This window comes from Sus scrofa, chromosome 6 (genome assembly GCF_054392235.1).
Source record: "Sus scrofa isolate SSC_HxYL_T2T_F1_AM1 chromosome 6, Sscrofa_HxYL_maternal_Yorkshire_Landrace_v2.0, whole genome shotgun sequence".
In the NCBI taxonomy this organism is placed as follows: domain Eukaryota; kingdom Metazoa; phylum Chordata; class Mammalia; order Artiodactyla; family Suidae; genus Sus; species Sus scrofa.
The window spans coordinates 110,697,774-110,713,841 of NC_139388.1; the positions used below are offsets into that span (position 1 = coordinate 110,697,774).

The window sequence follows — 16,068 nt, forward strand, 5'->3', positions numbered from 1 at the left end:
AATGAAATTACTGGATCAAAGGGTGTAGGCAGCTATTTAAAAAAAAATTTTTTTTTAATGGACGAACCTGCAGTATCCAGAAGTTCCCATGCTAGGGATCAAATTGGAGCTGGAGCTGCTGGCCTACACCACAGCAAGACAGGATCTGAGCTGCATTTATGACCTCTGCTGCAGCTTGTGGCAACGCTGGATCCTTAACTCATCGAGAGAGGCTAGGAATTGAACCTGCATCCTCACGGACACTATGTCAGGGTCTTAAGCCACTGAGCCACAATGGGAAGTCCCAGAAAGCTACTTTAAATTTGCAACACTACTACCAAAACACATAAAATTCTAGTTTAGTAGTTCTCAGATGTGGCTGCTTGTTAGAAGTGCCTAGAATGCTTATTAAAAATACTAATGCCCAGCTCACATGTCTAGATCAATTAAACTGCTCTGAACAATTATTTGACTACAAATTGGACAACCTAGGAGAAATGGACAAGTTTCTAGAAACACATAGTGCACCAAAACTTAAGAAAGTATAGAGGTGGGAGGGAGTGGGAGGGATCGGGAGCTTGGGCTTATCAGACACAACTTAGAATAGATTTACAAGGAGATCCTGCTGAATAGCATTGAGAACTATGTCTAGATACTCATGTTGCAACAGAACAAAGGGTGGGGGAAAAATGTAATTGTAATGTATACATGTAAGGATAACCTGACCCCCTTGCTGTACAGTGGGAAAATAATAAAAAAAAAAAAAAAAAGAAAATATAGAGGAGTTGCATTAGAATTTCTGGAGTTTAGGCCATCAGTTTAAAGTTTTCAGGGAGATTACAATATACACAGAAAGAAAAAAAAAATTACTACTCTAGCTAAAATATTAACCTGACTTTAATATGTTATATATTTATCTTAGGACATGGGTATTTGGGTTCATGAGGTGTTTTAGGACTGTGGTTTCAAAAATATATCAGGAGTAAAAAATATTTATATATATATATATATATATATCATAGGCACTAAATTTAAGACTACCTCAAGACAAAGATCTCGAGGATAGTGTTAGAAATTCCAGTGTACTTTAAGGGAAGTAACAATTTACCTTCATTTTCTACATTCCTCCTCTTCTCATTTTCCTGTTCTGCTTTTCTTTGGTACTCATTAATTCTGTGCTGTAGCAACATTTTCTCCTTTTCGATCTGAGACAATGTAGATTCTAGATTTCTTCTTTGATTCCCCTGAAATTATGACAAAAGTTACCACTGTAATTAATACTCTTCATTTATTTAGAGAAATACTCTGCTCTTTTTGAAAAAAACAGTTACTTAACATAGATTTTCTACTTTACAAATCAGATAATACTTCCTAAAGGTAACTTTCTAATAATAGAATTAGCTTGCCTTAGAAGAAAATCGAGAATCTCCTTATTTTGACTAGATATACAAAATTTTCAGATTCTTAGCATCTATGAATATAAAAAACACCCTATTAATCTTATCAGATTGAATGTAATTTCATTAGTTTAAGATGAACAGATTGCCTTATATTACCAATATTTTGGATTATTTACATTCCTACATTTCAGATGTGAATTACAAAAGGGATCAGATAATAATTACATATTTTATAATTAAATGATGCAAAACTCAAATGATACAAAATGAAACATTGTTCAACCTCACCAGTTCCTGTGTGAGGTCTCCCTTAATCACCTCCCTATAACTTGTCTAAGACTTTCCATGTATGTACCTACTAGTGCATATAAAAGTAGTGAAAGAAATACTTATATAGAAAATGAAACTAAGGGGAAGGGAGGGTTGAAGAAAAAAACACTTCAAATTTCACAACTTAAAAAATTTTACCTTCTGTTTCTGAGTCAACTATCAGTATATCCTGCTTTTGATGATTCATTTCCAAGACTCCACAATGGAAAACCCTCAATAGTGTGTGCTTTTCTAGGCTTTCCGATCTTTAAGCAAAACTCAACCTTTAAATAAAAGATACTATCCGAGAGACATGGTAAAACTGACAGGGATCATCTAAAATCCTTCCAATTATAAGATTTTATCATTCTAACTTTTATTTTTTCATTTTAAATATTTGAAATAATTCTACATTTCAGAAGTTGCAAAGACAGGAGTTCCCGTCGTGGCGCAGTGGTTAACGAATCCGACTAGGAACCATGAGGTAGCGGGTTCGGTTCCTGCCCTTGCTGGGTCGGTTAACGATCCGGCATTGCCGTGAGCTGTGGCGTAGGTTGCAGACATGGCTCGGATCCCACGTTGCTGTGGCTCTGGTGTAGGCTGGTGGCTATGGCTCCGACTAGACCCCTAGCCTGGGAATCTCCATATGCCACGGGAGTGGCCCAAGAAATAGCAAAAAGACCAAAAAAAAAAAAAAAGTTGCAAAGACAGTACAATAGTTATACATAACAATGGTACAAAGGGAGAAAATTGGTATCAGTATTAAGTGTGTCTTGCACTTTTTTTTTTTTTTTTTTTTTTTTTTAGGGCCTCACTGTTCCCAGGCTAGGGGTAGAATCAGAGCTGCAGCTGCAGCCTATGTCACAGCTACAGCAATGCCAGATCCCAGCCGCATCTGTGACCTATGCTGCAGTTTATGGCAATGCCGGATCCTTAACCCACTGAATGAGGTCAAGGATCAAAACTGTATCCGATATACTAGTCAGGTTTTAAAACCACTGAGCCACAATAGGAATTTCCGAATTCCCGCATGTCTTAGTTCAGTCATTTTATTTCATGTGCAACTACCACCATAATCAAGATACAGAACTGTGTCATCAGCACAACTATCTTCATCCAGTCACTACTTACTGCCACACACACACCCCTCCCCCACTTTTCCCACCACCCATAGCCCTGGCAACCAGTAACAGGAGGTCCTCCAACTGTATAATTTTGCCATTTGGAAAATGCCATAGTAGTGCAATCACACAGTATGGACCTTTTGACATTAGCTTCTTACATTCAACATAATACCCTTGAGATCCATCCAAGTTGCTGTATGTAACAGCAATTCATTTTCCCAGTCTATAGCTTATCATTTCATCCTCTCATCAGGGTCTGTCACAGAGCAAGCACTGTTAGTTCTGATGAAGTCCGATTTATTGAATTCTTTTTCCTTATATGGATCATGTCTGTGGTATACTAACTCAAGTTGCAGGTCCCAAGGATTTCCCATTTTTTTAATAGAAGTTTTATATTTTTTATGTTCCTATTTAATAAATCTATCCCTTTTAATTTAATTTTTGTGTAAGTCACGAAACTTAGGTTGAGGTTCATATCTTGGCATGGGAATACCTAATTATTCAAGCACAACTTGCTAAAAAGATCATCCTTCCTCCACTGAATTGCTTTTGCACCTTTGTCAAAAATAAGTTGGCCATAATTGAGGGATACACATCCATAGTTTTCTTTTCTTCTTTTTTGGCCATGTCCACAGCATGTGGAAGTTCTGAGGCAAGGGACTGAACCTGTACCACAGCAACAACCTGAGCAGATGCAGTGACAACACCAGATCATTAACCCACAGCACCTCAAGGGAACTCCCCATTGTTTTTTTTTGTAGTACTATCTTTGATAGGTTTTGGAATCTGGGTAGTTCTAGCCTCATGAAATTACTGGGGAATGTTCCCTTCTATTTTCTGGAAGAGAGTGTAGAATTGGTGTTAATTCTTCAAACACTTGGTGGAATTCTCCAGTAAAACCATCTGGTCCTGAAGATACTTCTGGGGGAGTTTTTAAATTATGAATTCACTTTAATAGTTACATGGGGCTATTCAAATAATGCATTTCACCTCATGTGAGTTGTAGTAGTTTGTATTTTTGGAGGAATTAGTTCATTTCACACTTACATGTTTAGAATTGTTTGTAGTATTCCCTTAACTTTCTTCTTTGATATCTGTAGAGTGTGTAGGGATATGTCATTTTATTGCTGATAATGATCATTTGTATCCTCTTTGACAATCTTGCTAGAGGTTTGTCAATTTTGCTGATCTTTCCCAATGGCTAGGTTTCTATTTTTGCAGATTTTTAAAACTGTTTACTCTGTTTTCAATTCCATTGATTTCCGCTCTTTACTTTTCTTTCCCTGTCCTTGCTTTGGATTTATTTTGCTTTTTCTCAGTTCTTGAGGCAGGAGTTTCGATAAGTGATTTGAAACTTTTCATCTTTTAAAATGTTAACATTTGGTGTATAAATTTCCCTTAGAGCACTATGTTAACTGCATCCCACAAATTCTGATGCCTTATCTTCATTTTCATTGTTCTAATATTTTTTAAAGATGAAAACTTATAACTTTGAAGAATAACTTCATGAGATATAAGTAACATCCTAAAGTTTGAGACTTTGCTCTTTGGAATATTTAGAACTGCACTGTTTAGTTTCCATGTGCTTGTAGTCTTGCTTGATACCTTTCTATTATTCGTTCTAGTCTGGTGACATTTTGCTCAGAGAACACACTTTGTATGATTTTAATTCTTTGTAATCTGTAAAAGTTTGCTTAGGCTGTGGTCTATCTTGGTGTGTGTTCTTTGAATGCTTGAAAAGAATGTCTTTTGCTGTTGTTGGGTGGAGAGTTCTACCAGTGCTGAATGGATCCTCTTGGCTGATGGTGTGGCCGAGTTCTCCTATGTTTGCTGATTCTCTGTCTAGAGAGTGGTACTTAAAAAGTCTCCCAACAGTCACTGCAAATTTGTCTATTTCTCTTTTCCATTTTTTCAGTTTTTGCTTTATACACTTTTTAGCTCTTTGTTTGATGAATACAAATTTAGGAATGTTATGTCTTCTCAGAGGATTGATATTTTTGTCATTATGCAATGTCCCTCTCTGCCCTGAAGTCTACTTCACCTGATATTGATATTGCCATTGCTGGTTTCTTTTTGCTAATGTTTACATGATGTATTTTTTTTTTTTTTTTTTTTGTCTTTTGTCTTTTTGTCTGTTGTTGTTGTTGATGTTGTTGTTGCTGTTGTTGCTATTTCTTGGGCCGCTCCCGCGGCATATGGAGGTTCCCAGGCTAGGGGTTGAATCGGAGCTGTAGCCTCCGGCCTACGCCAGAGCCACAGCAACTCGGGATCCGAGCCGCGTCTGCAACCTACACCACAGCTCACGGCAACGCTGGATCGTTAACCCACTGAGCAAGGGCAGGGACTGAACCCGTAACCTCATGGTTCCTAGTCGGATTCGCTAACCACTGCGCCACGACGGGAACTCCACATGATGTATTTTTAACTTGCCTCTACTGCTGTATTTGACAGCATATGTAGGTGGTAATTAAAAAAAAAAATCTCTCACAACTGTCTTTAATTGCTGCTGCATTTAATATAATTATTGATGTTAGTTAAGCCCATTTTGTTTTCATTTTATCCCATTTTCTCTTTTTTGTCTTTCTATAGGTTATATGTTTTTTAAAATTCCATTTGATTTATCTATGTTTTTAAGTGTATCTCTTTGTATAATGTTTAATCAGTGGCTGCTCTAGGTGTTACATTACTGCTATTGGCATATTACCAATTTGATTAAAATATAAAACCTTACCTAACTTTATTCCCATTCATAGTTATCTTTTTTAAAATTACTTAATGAATTTTATTACATTTATAGGTGTGCAACAATCATCACAACCAAGTTTTGTAGCATTTCCATCCCAAACCCTCAGTGCATTCCCCCACCTCACAAGCTGTCTTATTTGGAAACCATTAAGTTTTTCAAAGTCTATGAGTCAGTATCTGTTCTGCAAAGAAGTTCATTGTGTCCCTTTTTTTTAAGATTCCACATGTAAGTGACAGCATTTGATGTTGGTGTCTCATTGTCTGACTGACTTTACTTAGTGTGATAGTTTCTAGGTCCATCCATGTTGCTGCAAATGCCATTATTTCTTTCCTTTTAATGGCTGAGTAATATTCGGTGGTATATATGTACCACATCTTTTTGATCCACTCCTCTGTGGATAGACATTTAGGTTGTTTCCATGTCTTGGCTCTAGCAAATAGTGCTGCAATGAACCTCGGAGTACATGTGTCTTTTCAAGCCATAGTTTTCTCTGGATAGATGCCCAGGAGTGGGACTGCTGGATCACATGGTAATTCTATTTTCAGTTTTCTGAGGAATCTCCATACTGTCTTCCACAGTGGTTGCACCAATTTACTTTCCCACCAACAGTGTATGAGGGCTCCCTTTTCTCCGTACCCTCTCCAGCACTTACTCTTTGCAGACTTTTTGATGATGGCCATTCTGGCTGGTGTAAGGTGGTAGTCATAGTGGTTTTGATTTGCATTTCTCTAATAATGACTGATGTTGAATATCTTTTCATGTGTTTTTTTGCCATCTGTATGTCTTCTCTGGAGAACTGTCCGTTTGTAATTATCTGAAATATTTCTTCTATATACATGGAGAACCACACTTGATAATGCTGTAATTTCTGTTTCAACTGTCAAATGTAACATAAAACACTTAAGAGAAGGAAAGTGTATTTACTCATATTTTTACTCTGTTATTGTTTCTTCTTTCCTGGTATTTTAAGATTCCTTCTTTTATCATTTCCCTTCTCTTTAGAGAATTTCCTTTGGCAATTATTTTAGGGGAAATGCACTGGTGTCAGTTTCTCTTAGTTTTCCTTCATCAGAATATTGTGGTTCCCATTTGGGAAGAATGAGAATTTTTAGTTGACAGTTCTTTTTTTTTTTTTTTTCCTTCAGCCCTTAAAAAAAGCAGTGCCACTTCCTTTGTTCCCCATGGTTCCTAAAAAGAAATCTACTGTCATTTGCACTGTTCTTCCCCTTTAGGTTATGTCTTTTGTTGTATTTCTTCTTTGATGTTAGTTTTCAGAAGTCTATTGTGTGTCCTGGTGTGTATATCTTTGCGTTTATCCTTTTTGTGGTTCTTTTTGTGGTCTTTTCTTTACAGGTTAGTGTCATTCCCCAATTTGTAGAATTTTCAGCCATCATTCTTCTGCCCCCTTCTTCTTCAGCAATTTCAATGACACAAATGTTAGAACTTTACTGCTACAATCCTAGAGGTCAATGAAGCTCTGTCACTTTTTTTTTTTTACTGTTATTTAGATGAGGTAATTTTTATTGTTTTATCCTTTAAGTTCCCAGATTCTTTTCTTTTCTTTTTTTTTTTTTTTGTCTTTTTGCCATTTCTTGGGCCGCTCCCGTGGCATATGGAGGTTCCCAGGCTAGGGATCGAATCGGAGCTGTAGCCACTGGCCTATGCCAGAGCCACAGCAATGCGGGATCCGAGCCGTGTCTGCAACCCACACCACAGCTCAAGGCAACGCCGGATCGTTAACCCACTGAGCAACACCAGGGATTGAACCTGCTCACGGTTCTTAGTCGGATTTGTTAACCACTGCGTCACAATGGGAATTCCCAAGATTCTTTTCTTTATAGCCTTTACTGTGCTGCTGAACCCATCACTTGAATTTATTTCAGTTATTATAACTTCTGGTTGGTTCTACTTTACATCTTTTATGTCTTTGTTAAAACTTTCTACTTCTTTGCTATAACTTTGTAATTTAAAATTTTCATCTGTTTGTAATTGCTCACTGAAACATATTCACAATAACTCCTTCAGATCTGTGTCAGATAATTTAAACATCTGTATTATCTCAGTGTTGGTATCTGTTTATTGTCTTTTTTCATTCTGGTTGAGATTTTCCTAGTTCTGGTTACGATGAGTGATTTTTCTATTGAAGCATGGACATTTTTAGTATCGTACAATACTCTGGATCTTTTTAAAGTCTTCTATTTTAGCAAGTCTCTTCTGTCACTGTTCTGGTGGGACCAAGGAGGTATTGCCTCATTTCTCTCAAATGGGGGTAGAAATCTTGGTTTTTCCACTTGTCTTTTACTGAGTGGCTCCTCATCACTGCCAGGTGGAAATGGGAGTTCTGCACTCCACTAGGCTTTCACTGATAATACCACAGCTGGGAGGAGGGTACCTGGTTACTACTGCCTACATGACCTCCAAAGACACTGCAGTAGGAATGGGGGTTCATTTTTTCAGTGCTGAAAATGTGAATGCTCTATTAGTCTCTTCTGACACTACCACAACAGGGAGTGGGAGGTGTGCCTTGTCCTGCTGGGAGGAAATGGAAGATTAGATCCCCACATGGTCCCCAATGACACTATCTGGGGAAGCAGGGAGGCTTGTCACTGCCTAGCAGAGACGAAAGTCCCTCATTGGACCTTCCATGACATCACCCCATCAGGGGGCTGGAGGTCTGGGCTCCTCTCTCAGTCTCTGCTGGTGGGGCAAGGGGTTGTATTTTTTTATGTTGTGTTTGGTGAGTAGAGCAGTGATTGTGTAAGTTTTCTGATTTGCTAGCCTGCCCCTTTCCTGGTCCTTTAGCTAGAGAGTGGCTTTTCTTCTCTGTGCTTATTGGTATTCCCAGATTGCTGGCTTCTCCAGCGCCCAGTCTGGAATACATGCTGAGGAAAGAAAATCCATAGCATTCATTACCGTGTCATTTCTGGAGACCCAAGTACTCTAGCTGGTCTGTCTTCTCTCAATCTTTTATAAATTTTTTATGTTTTTTAAATACTTAATGTCTAGAGGTCTAAACTGTAATTTAAAGCTGAACTCTCTTTAGTGGGAAAAATAGGGGAAAGCACTTTCATTCCATCTTTTCAGAAGCAGGACTATTTTAATTTTATAATTAAGATCTCTTCCTACCTTGAATTTGGAAAGCTGAATAACTTAAACCTAGCACACTTGATTTTTATGTATTCTAGAAATGAAAAAGTGGAGGATATGCAAAAAGGATTTCTTAAACACTTAGAGTCAAATATATAGTGCTAGGCTAAGTACATATTGACTAAAGGCAAGTTGATAAAATATTATATATATGTAAATCTGCCCAGATGACTATATGTATATTCAAGGCTACAGAAAAGAGGACAAAAACAAAAAACCACAAAAAACTGCCACCATTGACAGATGCTATTAAGAAAAGAGAAAACTGGAGTTCCTGTCATGGCTCAGTGGTTAACAAATCCAACTAGGAACCATGAGGTTTTGGGTTCGATCCCTGGCCTTGCTCCAGTGGGTTAAGGATCCGGCGTTGCCATGAGCTGTGGCGTAGGTTGCAGACGCGGCTTGGATCCTGAGTTGCTGTGGCTCTGGTGTAGGCTGGTGGCTACAGCTCCGATTTGACCCCTAGCCTGGGAACCTCCATATGCTGTGGGAGCGGCCCAAGAAATGGTAAAAAGGCCACAAAAAAAAAAAAAAAAAAAAAAAAAAAAGAGAGAGAGAGAGAAAATTAAGATAGCACAAAAACCATCAGAAAAATTAAATCTAAAAAGGACAAAGGATGTATTCAATGAGAGGACTCTTGAAAGACATTTACAAGGTAAAAGGAATAAAAAAGTGTTATGTATTTGCAAACAAACATATGAATCATAAAATATTTAAACTGTGTTTCCCTGATAGTAAAAAATTTCTTACTAGGTTAACCATGGAAAACATGAACAATCCTAAAAATCCATATATTTCCCACTTGATCATATAAAATTATGTTACTATCAGTCCCTTTGAAATTTATTCTCCCCTGTTTCCTACCTGTCTCTTTCTGTTCTAGTTCCAGATTCAATTTCTGATCTCTTATGCCTTTCTTACTTTTTCAACCATTAAGAACCACTAAACTGAAATTTAAGTATTAAAATTTCAAAATGGTTCTAGTATACAACGGCTAAAAAGAAACTAATGTATAATCTAATTTCACTTTAACCTGCAGCTCCCAAGTGAGGCTTCCGTCACAATTTTTTGGTTCTACTATGTATTGCAACCTATAAAATTCCAATGTAATTTTCTCAGAAAACAAAACAATCTGAAAGAGGAAAAGACTGTCAAAAAGGAAAACTTCTGGTTAGAAAACAAAAAATACCTCTTCATCCAATTCTTTCATTATCTTGTCTAGCTTTATGTTTGAAGTTCTGTAAAAACAAAAGCAATATAGATTAGAAATATGTTTATTTTTTATTGCCGGGGGTGAAACACCGTATCACTTACTTTTGATTTCGCTAAAATTTCTTAACTTTTTTTTTGTGCTGTGGATCCCTTCGGCAGTCTGGCAAAGCCTATGGCTTTTTCTCAGAATATTTTAAAAGCATAAAATAAAATACAAAGGACGAAAAGAAACCAAAATATTGAAATACAATCATAAACTAAAAAAAAAGTATGATTGGAGTTCCCATTGTGATGCAGCGGTTAACGAATCTGACTAGGAACCATGAGGTTGCAGGTTTGATCCCTGGCCTTGCTCAGTGGGTTAAGGATCCAGCATTGCCGTGAGCTGTGGTGTAGGTTGCAGACGGGGCTCGGATCCCGAGTTGCTGTGGCTCTGGTGTAGGCTGGCAGCTACAGCTCCAATAAGACCCCTAGCCTGGGAACCTCCATATGCCGCGGAAGCAGCCCAAGAAATGGCAAAAAGACAAAAAAAAAAAAAAAAAAAAGTATGATTCACTAATATATGTGTTTTATTAATTATTAAATCACAAGACCTAGTGGCAGTAATTTCAAAGTAGTACTAAGCATAAATGGTACTTAAGAGATAACTAACAAGGACATTATAAGAAAATACTTGTGATTTCTACTGGTAATAAAAAAGTCACAGCTACTGCTAGTAAGTATGGATTATTGACTATTTTATTAATTAAATAAAACACTGAATTTCAGTTAAAAATTACAGAAAAGATTTACTTTTCTTGCCCAAGTTTAAGGCTCTTGAACTCCATCCACGGATGCTTTAGAAGTCTATGGGCTTTAGAAATCTATGGATTCTAGGTTAAGGATCCTTGAATTCCCTCATGCAATACTTGCTACTAAACAAAGATTAGCCATTTAATGTAAGATTAAGTACATGAAGGAAAAAGTAGCATATATAAAGCAGTTTGTTTATCACTTAGCAACTTGGGCAAAAATTTGAGAAACACTGAAAGTGTGTTATTCCATCCCAGTTCATTTCTCCTTCTGCCGCATAACCCAACCCACAATACCAATCTGCTTCTCCTCTATTATCCCTAAGGAAAGGACATAACCTGGGATCTTCCATTCATCTTCCTCCCTCCTTATTCTTATTTATTTGGATAAATGCTGCCTAATTAATCAGAACCCCCCTTTTATTGCCACACCTGTAGCCTGCAGAAGTCCCCGGGCCGGGGATAGAATCTGAGCCACAGGAACGACAACACTGGATCCTTAACCCACTGAGCTTTCAGGAAGCTAACAGAGGTCTTTCTTAAAAGCAATAGCTTTGATTCGCTTTTTTACTTTCAAGTTTAATAAATGTTAATGTCTTTTCATCACCCTTAGGATAAATCCCAAATTTCTTAGCTTTTCAAAGACAGTCCTCTTAGATTTAGACTCTGTTGATCTTCACAGCATCATCTCAGATTACTCCCCAACCACACACACACATATTTTTAAATGATTATTGGCCACTTGGCCATTCTTTTTTGGGAGGGGCCCCACTCAAAGCATTCGGAAGTGTCCGGGCTGGGGGTTGAACTTGCACCTCAGCAGCAACCCCAGCTGCCACAGAGACAATGGGTGATCCTTAACCTGCTGCACCACAGTGGGAACTCCAACTCCAACTCCAAACCCTTTCTTTCTCTCTTTTTTTTTTTTTGGCCTCTCCCTTGGCCTGTAGATGTTCCTGGGTGAGGGACTGAATTTATACCACAGGTGCACAATGCTAGAGCTTTAACCCGCTATGCCACGAGGGAACTTGACTTTGGTTATTCTTATTTCTTCCTTACATTGATCCCTAACACCACCACTGCCACATATGGCATTTGTCTTTCAATTTTAATTACAAAACCAGCTCAACAGTTATATAATAATATCTACCCATTTCTTCTCCTTATTTCTATTTGATATTTAGAAATTCTTTCCAAATCCTGGGCTCAGGTATAATTATTTCCTTATATTAAAGGAAATAATAATAATTATAAAAATAAATAATAATTATATTAAAGAGCTTTTCCTTAAAAAGTTTGCATTATATGCATAATATAATCTGTAAATATGCTTATTTAATCTGTAAGAAAGCATAGTCAGTGAGAATTTTACTTGTTTGCTCTTCCCTTGTCACAAACACAGTTTTTCCCTTTCCTTATTTTGGATACTTAACCTCTGTGTTACCTATTTTTTATTTATTCAATACTATCTACCAACAATATAATTATAAAACTTTATTACTTGTAATTAATAAGTAACTCACAGCATTATGCTAGGTTTTAAAATATTATCTTACTCTTTCTGTATTTTCATAAATATACAGGCTCTTTTTAAATTCAGACTGTGGCAAAAAAATTCTGAAACAAATACTACTCTAGAGATTCTCAGTGGAAATTAAAGAGTGTCTACATCAAAAATTTAGAGAATTTTTTAATCTTCAACAACATTTACATTTTTAGACAATACCTTATTTAATGTAAACTAATTTGCCCTTTCTAACAGATAATTAAAATGGGAGAGAAAATAAATAAATCAGGCCCTACATGAATATTCTTCACTGAATGTATATCAGTAGCAACCTTCATATCTCTGCCTTACTTCCATCTACTTTCAAGGGTTTATAGAGTGCAAGCTTTAAAATAAGCATTTGCTATGCAACTTTTAATGTGAAAAACAAAGTATATTCTCACCTGCACTTCTGCTCCATTTCATCTTTTAATTGCATTTCATTATGCAGCTGTTCTTCCAACTTATAAATTGTTTTTTGCAAATTTTCCTGCTTTAATTAAAAACAAAACAAAACTCATTCTACTAGGAATATTCACACAGAATTTAAAAATATCAGGTTTATGTTACCATTTTACACTTGTTTACAAGGAAATTATCTGGCCCAATCTTACCATTTTCCTTTCTATCTGAAATTTTTATTATTAGTTGAACAGGCATTTTTTCCCCAGCACCTACTAGTATGTCAGGCACTGTAGCAGGCATTAGTAATAAAAAATTTAAACAAATTTGGTTCTGGAAGTTCCTGTTGTGGCTCAGTGATAATGAACTTGACTAATATCCATGAAGAAGTGGGTTCAATCCCTGGCCCCACTCATTGGGTTAAGGATCTGGTGCTGTTGTGGCTGTGGTGTTGGCTGGCAGATGCTGCTCCACTTTGACCCCTAGCCTGGGAACTTGCATATGCTGCGGGAACGGCCCTAAAAAGCAAAAAAAAAAAAAAAAGAAAGGTCCCTGTTCTCATAAGGCTAATAGTAGTTAAGTAGTGGGGCACAGGGGACTACGACGGTGAAAAGAATCCATAAAAACTCCAATACATATACACAAAATATTACAATATCATGTGTTAAGTAATGATACATTTATATATAAGGTGTACTTGAAGGAGAAAAGAGGTCATATCTGATTTTGACAGGAAAATGTAATGTTTTAGATGAGACCTACAAGAGGTATTTACCAAGCAGAGAAATGAAAGAAGTACATTTTAGCTAGAACAAAAGTAGAGATAAAGAAAATATGACATATTTGGAAAATGGGAAGAAATCAAGAATAGGCAGAGCATAGAACATAATAGGAAGAATGAATCACATAAAATCTGAAAATGTGACAGGGATTATGATCCTTGCTTGTATGCAAAAAAGTAGTGGGATACTTTAACCTAACAGCACTTTAAAAAGGGAAATGACAGGAGTTCCCGTCGTGGCTCAGTGGTTAACGAATCCGATTAGGGACCATGATGTTGCGGGTTCAATCCCTGGCCTTGCTCAGTGGGTTAAAGATCCGGCATTGCCGTGAGCTGTGGTGTAGGTCGCAGACACGGCTTGGATCCCGTGTTGCTGTGGCTCTGCCATAGGCCTGCGGCTACAGCTTCAATTAGACCCCTAGCCTGGGAACCTCCATATGCCACGGGAGCGGCCCAAGAAATGGCAAAAAGTCAAAAGTCAAAAAAAAAAAAAAAAGGAAACAACAGGAGTTCCCTGGTGGCTCAGCAGGTTAAGGACCTAGTGTTGTCACTGCTATGGCTTGGGCCATTGTTGTGGTGTGGGATCCCTGGCCCTGAAACTTCTGCACATGGCAGTTGTAGGGGGAAAAAAAAAAAGAAGGAAAAAGAAAAGAAAAAATAAAATGGAAGGGAAATGATAGAGTATTATTAGCATTTTAGAAACACCACTTCAGCAACAATGAGGTGAACAGATTAGGAAGTTCCCACTGTGGCTCAGCAGTAACAAATCCGACTAGTATCCATGAGGATGTAGGTTTGATCCCTGGCCCTGCTCAATGGGTTAAGGGTCGGCACTGCCGTGAGATGTGATGTAGGTTGCAGACGCAGCTCAGATTCCAGAGTTGCTGTGGTGCAGGCTAGCAGCTACAGATCCAACTCAACCCCTTGCTTGGGAACTTCCATATGCTGTGGTTGCAGTCCTAAAAAAGAAAAAAAAAAAAAAAAAAAGGTGAAAAGATTAAGAGAGCAGAGAAATTCTAGACAAGCAACCAATTAATAAGTTATTGAGACAATTCAGGCAAAAGCAGTACACAGGTACAACAGAAGGCAGAAGCTGTAGGAATAAATAACTGTCAGATAGAATGCAGAATTTATAACCCAGCAACTTGTTAGAAATAACAGAGTAGAGTTACAAAAGAAAGGTGACAGAAAAAGAACTGATGGAGAGGGGATGGAGAGAGAAGTGTGAGTTTAGCTCTGGCCTAGCTTGAGGTGTCTGAAAGACGTGCAGGAAGAGAAGAGATTAGGTGTGGAGCTCAGAGGAACAAGCTGGACATGCATGAGATTAACTACAGAAAACGAGCAGAGAGCCAAGATCAGAACTACCCTGAGACATATTTAATAATTAAAGTGGGGTTAGAGTGGGGGTGAAAGGAGAAGGAGAGGAGATCCTGCAGAGAAGACTGAAAATAAAATCCAGAGGAAGGAAGAGAAAAAAAAAAAAAGGGAAATAATAAGAACATGAAAGTTCTCAAAGTTCCAAGGAGGAAGGACTAGTCAGTGTCAAATACACCAAAAAAGAAAAAATAAGATATGAAATGAAAAATATTCATATCTGGCAATTACAAAGTTGTTCATCAGCACCTCTGCTAAAAGGTTTTCAGGAAAGAGTTGAAAATTAAACTAGTTGACTTTTGTTGTTAGTTCTAAGTTAACAGAAATAGTAGGTACACAAATGTTTTCTTCCCTCCTTGTGATCTCACCAGAGTAAAAGATAAAAGCCACTGATAGAACCTTATGACAATCACTATTGCACAAGGGCAACCCAAAGAAAACACGATTCCACTTAATTATTTTTTAAGTCCTAATATACTTCCGATCTTACAGCTAAGTAATACAGTGAGAGTAGGTGACAGCAGCTCCTTATTGTTACCTTCTCTAGATCAAATGTGCTGTTAATTTTAAAGATTTCTATTATCTATATAACTTGACAATTAGCTCTACAGGGATGAGAATTTTAAAAAGAAAAATGGCCCTGACAGTTAACAGGTATTCACATAGTTCATTCCCCCTTCTCTCACTTTCCCTTCCCATCACATGTTCTCTTACACTTAAGAGTAACTATATGAAAGACAAAAAGAAGAATTCTATCAGTTTTTAAAAGTGATTGCTGCTGGAGTTCCCATCGTGATGCAGTGGAAACAAATCTGACTAAGGACCATGAGGTTGCGGGTTCGATCCCTGGCCTTGCTCAGTGGGTTAAGGATCCGGCATTGCTGTGGCTATGATGTAGACTGGCAATTGTAGCTCCAATTTGACCCCTAGGCTGGGAACCTCCATATGATGCAGGTTTGGCCCTGAAAAGCAAAAAAAAAAAAAAAAAAAAAAGTGATTGCTGCCTACTCCTAGTCTCAGAAACCTGTAGGCCTCAGCACACAAAGAGTTCAAAGAATGCTCTAACGATGGCCAGATAATTATTTTTGGCATATTTAAAAAAAATCCTGGCTAAAAGAACCTTTTCAAATTTAAGCATGTAAAAATTTTTTTAATACTCTTTCATGAACATGAGCTATTCAGACAATAAAAAGGACTCATGTTTCTAATACTTACTTCCTATAGGAATTCACTTTTCAGTGGTCAATGAGATGATGC

The 16,068-nt window shown here is 37.4% G+C and overlaps 1 protein-coding gene across 7 annotated transcripts in view; it reads right to left on the reverse strand.

The window, feature by feature from the left end:
- The window catches only part of ROCK1 (Rho associated coiled-coil containing protein kinase 1), a 151,034-nt gene that overhangs the window by 54,752 nt on the left and 80,214 nt on the right, over positions 1-16,068 (reverse strand). For 5 of the 7 annotated variants that reach the window (XR_014807728.1, XM_084964319.1, XM_005653400.4 and 2 more), the window contains exons 12-14: positions 12,659-12,747; positions 9,895-9,943; positions 1,088-1,223 (exon numbers count right to left, since the gene is read on the reverse strand). Coding sequence is in view for 6 of the 7 variants with exons in the window: in XM_084964319.1 (XP_084820445.1) it covers positions 1,088-1,223; positions 9,895-9,943; positions 12,659-12,747 (274 nt within the window). In the remaining variant the exon portion in view is untranslated. The remainder of the gene's footprint in view (positions 1-1,087; positions 1,224-9,894; positions 9,944-12,658; positions 12,748-16,068) is intronic. The other 2 variants (XM_084964317.1, XM_084964316.1) reach the window with 1 other exon arrangement.